The sequence below is a fragment of the Pseudopipra pipra genome, chromosome 6 (assembly GCF_036250125.1).
Source record: "Pseudopipra pipra isolate bDixPip1 chromosome 6, bDixPip1.hap1, whole genome shotgun sequence".
NCBI classification, from domain to species: domain Eukaryota; kingdom Metazoa; phylum Chordata; class Aves; order Passeriformes; family Pipridae; genus Pseudopipra; species Pseudopipra pipra.
This window is the reverse complement of record NC_087554.1, coordinates 4,483,092-4,496,272: the sequence shown is the minus strand read 5'-3', so window position 1 is coordinate 4,496,272 and position 13,181 is coordinate 4,483,092. Positions and strand designations below refer to the sequence as shown.

Genomic DNA, 13,181 nt, shown 5'->3' with positions numbered 1-13,181 from the left:
ACAGGTACAAAATTGGCCTAAAATACACAACAGTCTGAGGCAAAGAAACCCTTTCCATTCGACAACTGTTTAAAAAGGATACCTTCCAAATCTTCCATCTTCTCTTTGGTTATAGATTCCAGATCTTTAGCTTCTTTGGAGTTACTCTGTCCAGTCCCACTCAATTCTGCCACTTGTTTCTGAAGCTGAAACAGGGCCTGATCCTTCTCTTGCAGCTCAGTTTCATGTTTCTCTTGAATTTCATGCAGTTCAGCATTATATTTCTCCTTAACTTTTGTCATTTCAAGCTCATGTTTCTCCATCATGTCTTTTAATTGGGCTCTCATTACATGTTTCTCAGCATCCAGTTTAGACTGGAGGTTTTCTTTTTCAGACAGGAGACGTTTCAGGTTTTCATTAATCTCCTGTTAAAAAATAAACACAACACACAAAAACATTTATATTTAAATGCAAAGTATTTTTGCTACCACTGTCAAATATTATACTGGTATTCCTACATACATTACAATCAAAAATTAGGGCTACTGTTGGTAACTTGGCTCTACTACAAAAGCTTCTCAGCTCTAACTTTCAAAAAACTTCATCTAAATGGCATCACTATTTAAGTGCACCACATGCAACCTCTCCCATAGGTGAAAATGAAATAAAAAAGAACGTTTGGTTCTATGAAATACTGAAGAAAAAGGAAAAAGGCTGAAGTGCTGGACCTGGCACTCCAGACAGGCCATAATGTGCCTGTTTTAGCTGAGAGACCACAACATCCTCTTTCTACACTGCTGAACTGAAGCAGCACCACTCAGAGGTTAAAACGAGAGATCATGGCAGGTGCTCAAACACAAAGAACCTTGATTAGGTATTGCTTTTGCAACACAGCAAAAGGAAAGGCACAAAACTAGCAAACACCCTCTTTGGCAGGAACACAAAGCCTCAGTTTTGGGGCTCACTGCAGCCGCTAACTAGAGAAACTGAAAACTTTTGACAGCAAAGTCTTCCCTACGTGGCAGGTTCCCAAAATTATCCAGACAAAGTAAGTGTGAGAGCTGACAGTCTTATATTTTATGGACTTTAACTCTCCTTTAAGGTAATTTCCCAACTGTTATTAATATTTGTCTCAATAACTACAGTTGCATTACTAGCAAATAGTCAAAGCCTCCCAGAGAACTGCCTAAACTAATCTCCATGTAAAACCAGACAGCTTTTTGAGGTTGTAAATGACCTGATGAATTTAGTTGTGCATTTATGCCATTTCTTACTTTCAATTGCTGGTCTTTGTCATCCAGTTCCTTTTGCAAGACATCTATCACCTGTGTCCTTCCAAGCATGACCTCCTCCTTTTCATGGAGCTTCTGTTTCAAGGCCTTTAGGAGCTAGAAAAAAAATAATTAAATTAAATAATCAAGTAATCTATAAAGCAGTTAAAACTTTCAGAAGAGAATGAATAAGACTGATTTTTATTTTCCCAGCCAGACATCTGAACTGTGTCACAGTTCAGTAATTCCATGATTCCAAATTCAAGCTACTGAGTTTCCAAAGCAACAAACCTGTTCTAGGTCAGCACTTGCATCAGATTTAGCAGCTAATCTAAAGAGCTCCTGTTCATGCTTTTCTCTTTGTGCTTCCAGCTCCTTTTGTTTCTCCTGGATGATTTTTTGAAGCACACGTACCTAAAACCACAAAGAAAGTAAATATGAAACCAGACCACAAAGGTGTAAGCAAACTTTTAAAAGTAAATGTTTATAAGTCCTTTTTGTAAGTAAAAGTACACTGCATTGTCTAACTAAAGGCACTGCAAGATAATGGATTCCATTTAAGCCTAAATATTACTTCCAGTTAACAGTAAATACGCTAAATAGTCAAATATCACGTTCATTTCTAGCAACTTTCTATCAATTAAGCCCAAATGGCAACTCTGAAACTCAGCTGTCTGCTCCTCAAAAATCTGTTTTCTACTTCCAAGGTGTTTTTCAGTCCTCTTATCATTTTTATAAGAACTGGATCTAACTTTTGGCATCTTGCTAATGACATTTTGAATAAATTCACCCATGTCCTACCCAACTTTGTTTCTGAGTGACATCTGCTCCCCAAAATGGCTTTTACAGCCTCAGCTGTCTGTCTTCCCCTCTCTCTCCTGGATCCAAACTAATTCCCTGCCTGCTGCTGAACAGGTGTGGTCTGCTCAGGATCAAAGGTAACATTTTTGTTACAGATAAAATAAACTCAGACATCCAGTGATGTGGGAAACACTGAGATGAGTAATTTCATATGTGGTAGAACTCAAATGCTGAGAAAACACATCACATTAAAATCTGAGCTTTAACTTCCAAAGGAGGTAAAAGAGCCTGGTAACATCAAGGAGTGGGTAACATGCTCCCTAGCTCCACTTTTTTTTATTTTATTTTTAAGTATTATTTAACAATTTCATCTGAACACTATATAGATCATTAATCAAAAATTATCTAGAATGAAAAATATCATTTCCTAAACACTACAGCCAAGACACAACTTCTCTCACAAAAAATGATCAATATTTTTACAATATGTTTACTTACATTTTTCATATGTGAGGCTTCTTTTCCTTGGAAAAACTCTCTCTCCGTGCTTTGAATATTTTTAAGGCTCTCAATCTGTTCCTGGAACAAGCTACATTTTTCTTCACTGTCTACAACCTTCTTGGTAAGGTTCTGAACTAGAATCTCCATGCTTTGCAGTGATGACTCTTTAGCTGCTAGCTGATTCTTTAAATTGCAAACCAGAAGACAATTAGCAGAATAGACACCAAAAAAAAAAAAAAAAAAAAGATACAGCACTCATGAAGCCCTTCCCTCAGTTAGAGCAACATTAAACTCAAAACTGAGGTTGGGTTTTAATTGGAATTAAATTTCTCAGCATATTCTGAAGTTGCTACTAATTGGTGTAAGTGGTAATGACAACAGAATAAAGATAAATAAAACTATAAATAAATATAAATGAAAATCATCAGTGAAGAATTTTTATTCCCACGAATTAATTGCAGAGGATTTGTGCTTCAGAGAGGCATCAGAATTCACCGATTCCTTGAAACCTCTAGGGAGAGTTTATATCTGAGGTGCTGATATACCTTCAATTCTTCACTGGGCAGGGGTATTTCATTGGCAGCCCCACTGGAGCCACAGGCCATCTGTAAATCCATGATATAAGCATCCCTTTCAGCCAATCTCTTCTCCTTCTCTGCCAGCATGGAATCCATCTCAGCCCCACGGCAGCGCTGGGCCTCCAGCTCAACACTCTGCAAGTGAAAACACAGGACTGCTTGAGATCTCTGCCTCCATCCACAGCACAGGTGATTGCTTTGCATTTATTGCCTTACTGCCTGTATTAGGGTACTCAAAAAATTACAGTCAGATGTATAACTGGTTCAATTTTAAGTATAATCTTTACTTACTGAACCTTTTTCTCTGTGACGCTCACATTCCTGCCACCTTCCCGAGAGAACAGTCATGTCCACAGAACACACATAATCAGCCCTTGCCTACATTTCTTCCTGCTGTGACTCATTTTTGCAACAAGAAAAACTGAAGCAAGCCAGCATTTTTGTTCAAAATACATGATTTAAATACCCACAAAGTTCATCTTTCTGTATCCTATTCCATTCATTCAGGATTCACTGCTCACTGAAGGCAAAATGACAGAATTCCACTGCATTTGTTCAGGGAAGTTGTAGCATATAAACTCCTCTACTCAACAGAAAACTCTCAGAATATGTGTTTAGTAGCATAGAATTAACTACATATTTAAATAAATATATTTAAACATAATCCTATACACAAATGTGGAAAGCCACACACTTGGCATCACGCAAAATGCTACCTTTTTTTGTAACTCCTCATTTTTCTGGGTGATCTGGGATTCCAGTTCTTCAATTCTCCTTCTCAGCACTAATATTTTCCCACGATTTGCTGCAGCATTTTCCTGGTCACCATCTTTTGATGCCTGAAGAAAACCCAGGGAGGTTTGCATTCCATTAATAGGGAAAACATGGCTGCTTTCCATTAACAGGTAACACCTGGCTTCTTTACCTCTACCTACTCAAATAATATTAGTGAGAAAAAGTGGGCTTTACTCATGGTTTGTGTTTCAGTTCTCTTATATATTCCATATTCCATGTAGAAGCGGGACAAACCAGGCATAGAATTTGTATTAAGCTCGTAAAAGTCTCTGTATTTAAATTATTAATGATAATTATTGATGAGTAATTTCCATAGGTGTAACTGCTGGGTTATAAACACTATTATTATGTTATCGAGAGCAATTGCTAAGCATGTTTTATTAGCAAAATAGATCAGAATCATAAATAATGGCACTGCACGTTTCTGAGGACAATTAGGGACTGCAACAAGCTGTTGTTGTTCCCTTTCAGCACTGCTTTAAAAAACAAATGCCCTAAAAATACCAAAGCCTCACTAAAGTTATTTTAGAAGCTGTATGAAGTCCAAATATGCTATTTTGAAGAAGTAAAAGTCTACTTGCACAGCTGTGTTACTACAAACAGATCTCTGTTAACAGTAAAACACCTGTCACTTAAATGAAACATTCCAACACTTAATTTAAATTTTGCTACCGAGGACAGTTTTCCATTTCCTAAGGAATAAGTTAGGTTTTCATTTCTTCTCAAAATGTTTCCTTCCTGATTCACACGTGTTAAAACTTTGAGCTGATAATAAGATGAAGATCAGTAGGAATTTTTTTTTTTCTAAAACAATTTGAAAGGAATGTACCATTTTCTAAATGTCTGTAGAAAAATAAAACTATTAAATAGCAACACAGATGAATTGACAGCACCCTGATCCTAATGTGAACTTTGGTTCCACATGGAGCCCAGCATGGCAAACTGCCCACAGGAATTATATATGGTTTAAAATGTGAGGACACTCACCTTTTTTGGTTCTGCTTTTGCCTCTAAGCCTCCTGCTGCTGCTAACTGCTTCTTAAGCTCTTCCAACTGGGAGGTTAATGATGCAACCTTGGCTTTGTTCTGCAGCTTCAGCTTGGAAAGTTTGGCATCAGCAGATTCCTTCTCCTCCTACAAACATCAAAGTCATGAAGGACTAAATTAGCTCCATGGACAACTGCTTCCTTCAGTGCTTCCATTAAAAAAAAAAAAAAGAAAAAAAAGGAGAGGGAGAAATCTGAAGCGATAAAGAAAAAAAATCTCTCCCCTGATGAGACATTGCAATGTCTCATTTTCATTATTTAAGTTTTCTTTCTATTATTTAAACTTTCAGCACATGGTTTATTATTAGTGTACAGAATCCAGAGCATTATGATACAAATTTTCATGTTTTTTTCATCGCTGTACAGGTTCTGGACTTGATTTTTTAAAAAGAAGAATTTTTTTTTTATGCAAAAAGGAAGACAAAATACTATACTTTCTATAATAATATTGATTAATAATATTTTATAATACTATACAAGTTCATTTCATTTTGTTTAAAGAGATTACTTAATTCACAGTGGAATTTTAAAACATTCAATATTTTAACACTTGGCTGTTCACAATCACAGAAGGTATTTTATAAAAAGTGGAAAAATAAGTCTTGCAGGAACAGACCAACCTTACGAGTGTTTAAAAAAAACAGAGAAAAGAATAACAACCCCCAAAAAAATCTTTAGGATATTAGATATAAATTCTTCCTAGTTCAATCCTGGAACAAAACACATGCTGGGAAAAAGCAGCAATGTCCAGAAACCACAACAGCTCCATGTGACCATGTTCCTCGAGCTACTGTAACAGATTTGCATCTATAAAAACATTATAAACAGGACTGAAGGGGTCTTTTAAATAATCTTTTTGACAGAACACACACTCAGTACCTTTAACTGAAGGTCTTTATTCTGCAGCTCAGCATCCTTCTCCCTGACAAGCTCCTTTAGCTGTGCCACCAGCTGCTCAGTGCTTGTCAGCTGTTCAGTCAAATCCATCACAGACATGTTTCCTGCATCCTGGGAGCCTGCAGCCTGCAGGGATTAATTGCGCTGGGATCAAACAAAATTCTGCAGACAACCTCAAAAAGCCTGCAGCTGGTGGCTTGAGTTTTGGGGTTTTTTTAAATTCAGCAAATCTTATTAAATTAAATATTAAAACTTACATTTACTATACATCCCTACAACAGGCCATTTTTAGCAAGTTTGATCCTCACATAGAACTGTAAATCTTGAAAACTGCTTTAGGAATATTAGTTTGAATTACAGCAAAACCATCAAAGCATTCCAGGTATCTAAAACTGAATTTCCTCATTGATTGCATTTGTGTTGTGACAACCAACAGTGTTGGCAGATAAAATAAATATCAATAAAATATTGATACTGAACATACTCTACACAGAAATACACTTGGGCTAAAGCTTATATAATTCCTACAAATGTTTCCTCAAGGCAAGATAAGCAGAGGGAAGAGGAATACAGCAGCTGGGTTATGCATGAGAAATTAAACACCAAGTAGATAAGAAACAAGAACACAACCTGACTTTTAGAGTCCTAGAACTGTCATGGCAAAGCTAGTCAAACAACTCTTTTATAACAGAGCAAATACATATGATCAGTATAAGAAAAGTTAAATTAAATTCTTAAGATATTAACAGTAATTCAGCACTTACTACTGTTTTGGATGGAGAATCATCTCCACTACCCCATTTCCACATAGCTCCACGATGGCTTTGAAAACAGAAATGAAATAAGAACACAGTAAGTAACAGAGACTCTCAGAGAGCTGTAATTAATTCAGACTTCTCCCTATGTACTTCATTGTGAAATGCTTGAAACTCATTTGTTCACTCTGACAGCACCTCTGATCTCCACCATGTTACCAGTTGTTGAGAAATAATGACATCATGTATGAAATATGTGTAATATGCCTTTTCTAAAAGGGCAGTAGAACGTCACAACTACCAAAAATAATCCATAAAAAGTCTTTATCATTCAGCACAGCTGCTTCTCCAACATATAAATAGAAGATACAAACCACATACCGTCTGCTAATATTTAACCTGACCTTAAACACTGCCTGTCACTGCAGGAAAATAGTGTGGATTTCTAACAAATCATACAGAAAGCTACAAACCACTAAAGAACCAACTGCTTTAATTGTTGTGACTGCTGCACATCTGAAAAACACAACTAGCACCGCACCTGCTCAGTAATTCTCCCTCTCACACAGCAACACCCAGAGGAAAATCATGTGTCCTTTGTAATCTGTACTGGAGACTTTTGAAATAGGCATTCCCAGGCCAACCCTGAATTTGGAGAGCAATTTATAATCAACATTAGCACATGTCTTATCTTTAAAAGAATGCAGACTGATAGCAGAGGCTGCTTTTAAAGCTGTTTAGCACTTCCAAGCTAAACTCAGGAATCACAGGTTGCAATCTATGGCCCACATCACCTCCAAGGCCAAACTGGATTCTCCAGGGATCTTTCCTAACACTAAAACCATGGGCTTGGGGATGGGAATTACAGAACCTGTAAGTAAAAAACTCCTCTCACAACTACTCCAGAGCTGTAACATCAAACCTGTTCTCAGTGAAAAGCTCATTTCCACACACATAAAAGGGTTACCCGGGTACAAAGAGGACACAATGACTCACTAGATGTAACATGGTGGTGCATTTGTATTTCATTTATGAATTTTTTAGCTCATTTCCAGCCCTGACTGATGCAATCATTTTGTTTGCTTCACCTGCCAGCATTCCTACCAGAACACCTTAAAAACTCTGCAGAAAGGAGCAGTTATTTACACCAATGACACTGAATATTGACAAGTTTTCCAGATCATGCTGGGAAATAAAACTGACCAGGCTTTCCTTACCCAACGACAATGTATTTTTCCTATTTTTCTGGGGTACAGACAAGAAGTTAAAGCTTCTGGACCGCTCAACTTGATCCCTTCTCCTTGAAGGACATCTAAACTCAATTCAGGTAAGTTTTTGATCCCCATTTCCCTTCCTCTGGTAGACTGTGCCTAGGACACTCTCAGGCACCAGGCATAAGAGAAACAGGGAGTCCAAATTTTCTGTGGCTCTCCTCTCTGAAGGTTTCAATGACAGATATTTGCTTTTCTTCAAGTTCAAGCTGCTCACTCTCACTGTCAAGGTTTCACATTACTGCCAGCCCTTCATCCTGCTCATCTTACATGCCCTGCTGCATTGAGAACCATTCCCTGCATCCACCACACACTCCAGGCCGTTGATCTCCTCACTGAAGAACAGCAGGATAATCTTATCTTCCACAAATTCCACGAGATACAACAGATGCCACTTAATTTTACGAAACAAGTTTCTCCTGATGCTGAAAGTACAAGTGAGTTTTCAGCTTTTATCACAACGGGACGTTACCGAAAAAGAAAAGTCCCAGTGGCAGTTTTGCCTTCATATTCATTCATTACCAGCTGCAGCCAAATCCAACTAAAGAAAACCTAACAAGGTATTATGCACCTGGGCACTTTCCAGCCACCTTCCTCCCCTCAGTCAGATACCACAGGGCCCAGCACAAGGGGCACATACAGATTTGGGCAGCAGCTCATTGTGCAGCACTCACACAAGTCCCACAGCTCAGGGTGACCAACTACATGGCAAAACACTGAACAATAATCTTACAAATCCCTCTCCGGGTGACTACCCGGGCAGAGGAACAGTCTTCTGACTCTCACAGAACTCCTGGTGTTTGTCTAGCTTTTCACACATCTATTCCAAAATCATAGTGATAAAAAAATGCCTTTGAAGAGCACTTATTTGAGTTCTCACCATCAAGCTGTTAAGGAAGGACCTTTCCCCCTTCTCTTGCAGAAATAGACTGTGTAAGAAAACACTGAGGGAGAACTCTGCCCCTCTCAGTACCAAGGAATATAAGGGCAGTTCCCTTCCTCCTTCTCTTCTACAAGCAGAAAAACAGAGTGTGTAAAATCCCAGCTAAGTCTTTTATTATTTTAAATCCATTTCCTGGAAAAACTCTCTGCTGTGAACACGCCCACTGAAAGCAAACCATTTTAATAGAATTATTTTCTCCTCATATCTGCACACTTTTGGTTTAACCCTTGTCTGGATGTTGGTTCTTCTGCTGCACAAGACAAATTTGTTTTCAAAAGATCTGTGTCATGTATGAACTAAGAGCTCCTGGCCAAAACCTGGGCAAAATCTTGAGCAAAATCTACATGAACATATGACATATAGGCAAGAAGTACAAACTGGAGCTGTGTTAACCAAACCACACACACTCTGTAAAAATATGCTAATATATTTATGTAGCTGTTACAAGCACTATATCCTGATCACACTGACCACATTTAAAGAATAATAGTATATAACAGTATAAATATATATATAAAATATATACTATTTAGCATATATAATATATACTATATAGTATATATAAAATATATACTATTTTATAATAGTATAAATTATTATTCATAATAATTTAATAATAATATGCATTCGTATTTATAATAATTCAATAATATATACATTTCTATTTATAGATTAAATATTTTATATAGATAACAAATAAATAAAAATAACAATAAATAATAAAACCGATAAAAACCAAAAATAACAATTTTAAGAGTAGTTCGGTGATACATATTATTTATATTAATTTCTATAATAAATACGTGTTATTTCATATAGACATATAATAAAAATAACATACAATCGAAGCACTATTTTCTAAGGGCAGACCACAGCAGTGCAGGTGCATGGGAGGCAGACAGAAACAGAACGAGCTATTTCCATCACTCCCATCATTCCCATCCCGGCTCCAGCAGCACATGGGATTGGGGGTCCACGACCCCCGAGCACTTCACACACACCCCCCACGCCTTTCCCCGAGGGATTCCACCCGCACCGGCCGAGGCTCAGCCGGGCAGGGATTTATCCCACCCCCGGACTCACCTGCGGGGCGGCGGAGGGGCGGCCGAGCCCCCCGAGCGCCCCGAGCCCGCCCAGCCCCCGGTGCGGCCCCGCCGCCGCCTCTGCGGCCCCGCAGCCTCCGCCGCGCCCCGCCGGGAGCGGCACCGCCACCGCCACCGCCCGCGCCGCCGCGCCCCCTGGCGGCCCGGAGGACTGCCCGCCTTCCACACGGCTTTTGGGGATTTTTACCCTATTTATGTCGCGTTATTCCTAAACTTCCTTCTCGTGAAAAAAACAGGGACCCTCCGTACGAGTTACACACGTCTCCTACACATTGCTGTGTATTATATGTTGTGTCGCACCTCCACCCACCGGGCCTGTGCTGCCCTCAGGTGGTCACGCGTCGCTTTGTGAAAAACGCGATGAGATTTAACACCTGTCACCGAACAAATTGTATCCCTTTAAAAAGGAGCCTGTGCAGCAGCAGGAGGATATTCTTGTTTAATGCAAGATTACAAGATCTGGGGGCGTCCGTGTGTTAGAAAAACAAATTGAAAGTTTAAGGCCTGGTGTGCTTCATTTCTTTTAGACCTGGGAGAGGAATTTATTTATTTATTGTTGAGACCTGGACACCAAGAATGCAGTTACCACGAAGACACACGTTACATGAACCAGAGATGCCTGGGAAAAAGATAATAAAAAGATAACAGGAAGACTGGTAATAAAAAGACTGAAAATGTGGACTAATTAGCATGAGAAGCAAGAAACCGATAACTGATAGAAGATAGAATACTAATGAACAAAGAGAACTATGTGACTTGTAAGCCATTGAACTAATTCCTGTGTTTGCTGAAATGCGTAAATAATTAAAAGGTTTGATAAGCGATGTACATGTTTTGTGGAGTGATCCCCATGTACCTCAACACTGAATAAAGTAATGTCAACTTTCTATATTCCATCTAAATGTGTCTTTTATACCAAACAGTAAGTATTCCTTTGTGAAGTGAGCTAACACTGCATGATTTGTAACAGAGAAGTTAATTGGAATCTGACTGTAATAAGGGTTAGGAAGCTGAAACTTCCCCATTTTCTAAGTGCCTCTGTCTCAAGCAGGTTCAGCTGTAATTATTTTAGCAAGGTAGAGAAATCAGCTCCATCAGAAGCAAAACATTACAAGTTATGAAGAACAAAAATGTAACCCAAGGAAAAACAAAAAATGACCCTCCGAGACAATTAAAAAATGAGATCAAGGTAATTCAGGGCAACAACATTGATTAAGGGACTGAAGCATCTCTTATGAGGAAAGGCTGAGGGAGTTGGGGCTGTCCAGCTTCAAGAGATGACTGAGAGGGGACCTCATCAATGTGTATAAACATCATTAGGGAAAAGTGAATGACTCTGAAAAAATTCCTGAAGAGAGACCCAGTTTCATTCAGTTGTGGTCTCAAAGTACCTCTTAGTAAAGGTATAGGTGCACAGCATCCCAAAAATTCACAACTGGCCTGTGCTGAACAATGCCAAAGTCTCCAGTAAAATTCCACCACCTCATTACATTGCAGTGTATAATGTGAATTTTATATATATATATATACATATATATAAAAAAATAAAGTTAAAACACTTTCATACTAGAAAAACTGGTTGCTATATAGTTAGGAGAGCAATTTTCATAACAATAGTTTTATTGATCTAGCTTTCAGGGAGAGGAATGGATTGAAAATCCTTTTTCTAAGCAGAAAAAAAGAAAACCATCTCCATCTTTCTATGGTGTAGAACATACAAGTACAAAAGCTGTACATCATATCTGACAGCAGCAGCTTTTGTATTTTGTCTTCTGTAATCTTTTAGATAGTCATTTTAGCTGTGTGCAAACTGCAGCTTTCCAGCAGTATCTGGCACTGGATTATGGGCTACAGCCCTAGCATTCCCCAGACAAGCATCACTTCATCCTATAGACCACAGACAGAGAATAAACCTTAATTTGCAGGAGCCTACAACATTAACATGACTGGGAGCAGGAAGGAAGAAACCCATCAGACTTGACAAAAATTAGATTTCAAGATGTGTTTGTCATTTTAATAATTTTAATCTTTCCTAGTGCAACGCTGCAGACTCTTATCTTCATTTTTTTGGGATGCAACCTAAATGATTATACTGAGCTGTGCATGTTCTCACCAAACCTGGACCACTTAGTGGCATGTCAGCTGATGATGGATGTGTGAAATTCTCTGGAAGACATTAGCATCTCTGGAAATAGGAGTCTGAGCATGGAATGAACTCCAGCACTGCAGACTTGGACACAGAGGCCTTCCTGGAGGATCACCTGGAGAATAAGGATTGTGTGGGATATAAATGGGGGAATAAACACCTTGTTGCACTGCTGGGCTAGTGAGTGATTCAAAAATATTGTGCATTTTAATGAAACCCAGAGGAAACTTGGATCCTTAAAACAATGGAAAGTTTTAAGCCAATATTCTCATTATTGCACTGTGCTCCTCACGCACCTAGCAGAGCACAAGGCAGACAGTCATGTTTGCACTATTTCCTACTCCAATTAATTTCGTTCACAGCAGCCTCCCAGACAAATTCCTAAGTGAATCTGACCACAACATCCATCTATTCAACCTATAACCTTTGTAATTTTATCCCCATCCTGCAGTACCTCCATAGCACCATCTTTTTCCAAAGTTGCCCCAAAGCAGCATCTCCAAATAGCTGAAATAGGAGAAAATGGGAGTGCACGTGCTTCACTCTCATCTTTAGCCATCAAAATGGTGTAAGTGGCTGGTTTCAATTGTATTAAGCATCAAGCCAACCCTGTGCAGTGAGGAATTAAATTGTTATTCCTGAACAACAGTAGTGTGCCATGAATAACTCAGACTCAGAACAGGGCTGGGATCTGGATTTGGGAGCATCTAAATCAATGCAAGACTCCTAAACACCTAAATAGAACCAACATTGCAAAACATGCAGAGATTTTGTTAATCAGGAGGGAAACTTTGCTCCAAATACTTTTTTTTTTTTTTGATTCATTCCATTTACAAGAAAGAAACCAAAAGCATTTTTAAGGCAGGCCCTTTTCTGGGCTCCAGGGCAGTTTTTCCTATGCAGTAAGTTGTCATACTGTAATGATCAACACAGAATATAAACCCATAAAGATAATATCATCTGCGGGTCTTGATTTTATCCCAGTATGTAAATTATTCTTGGGAAGATGGGAGTAGAAATTACAAGGTCCTTCTTTCAGGGATCCCACAGACAAATGCAGAATGGTGTTAGCAGTGCCCTAATTAGTGCAGTATT

General features: G+C 38.6%; 1 protein-coding gene across 6 annotated transcripts in view; it reads right to left on the bottom strand.

Moving 5' to 3' along the window:
- LOC135415429 (golgin subfamily B member 1-like) overlaps nt 1–10,107 on the bottom strand; it is a 37,708-nt gene extending 27,601 nt beyond the window's left edge. For 4 of the 6 annotated variants that reach the window (XM_064657115.1, XM_064657118.1, XM_064657116.1 and 1 more), the window contains exons 1-10: nt 9,921–10,018; nt 6,633–6,690; nt 5,851–5,994; nt 4,913–5,059; nt 3,847–3,969; nt 3,098–3,265; nt 2,550–2,735; nt 1,542–1,664; nt 1,254–1,367; nt 83–404 (exon numbers count right to left, since the gene is read on the bottom strand). In XM_064657115.1, the coding sequence (XP_064513185.1) occupies nt 83–404; nt 1,254–1,367; nt 1,542–1,664; nt 2,550–2,735; nt 3,098–3,265; nt 3,847–3,969; nt 4,913–5,059; nt 5,851–5,994; nt 6,633–6,677 (1,372 nt within the window). In that variant the 5' untranslated portion in view covers nt 6,678–6,690; nt 9,921–10,018. Of the gene's footprint in view, nt 1–82; nt 405–1,253; nt 1,368–1,541; nt 1,665–2,549; nt 2,736–3,097; nt 3,266–3,846; nt 3,970–4,912; nt 5,060–5,850; nt 5,995–6,632; nt 6,691–9,920 lie in introns of all 6 variants that reach the window. The other 2 variants (XM_064657121.1, XM_064657120.1) reach the window with 2 other exon arrangements.
- Between the last annotated feature and the right edge of the window lie 3,074 nt (nt 10,108–13,181).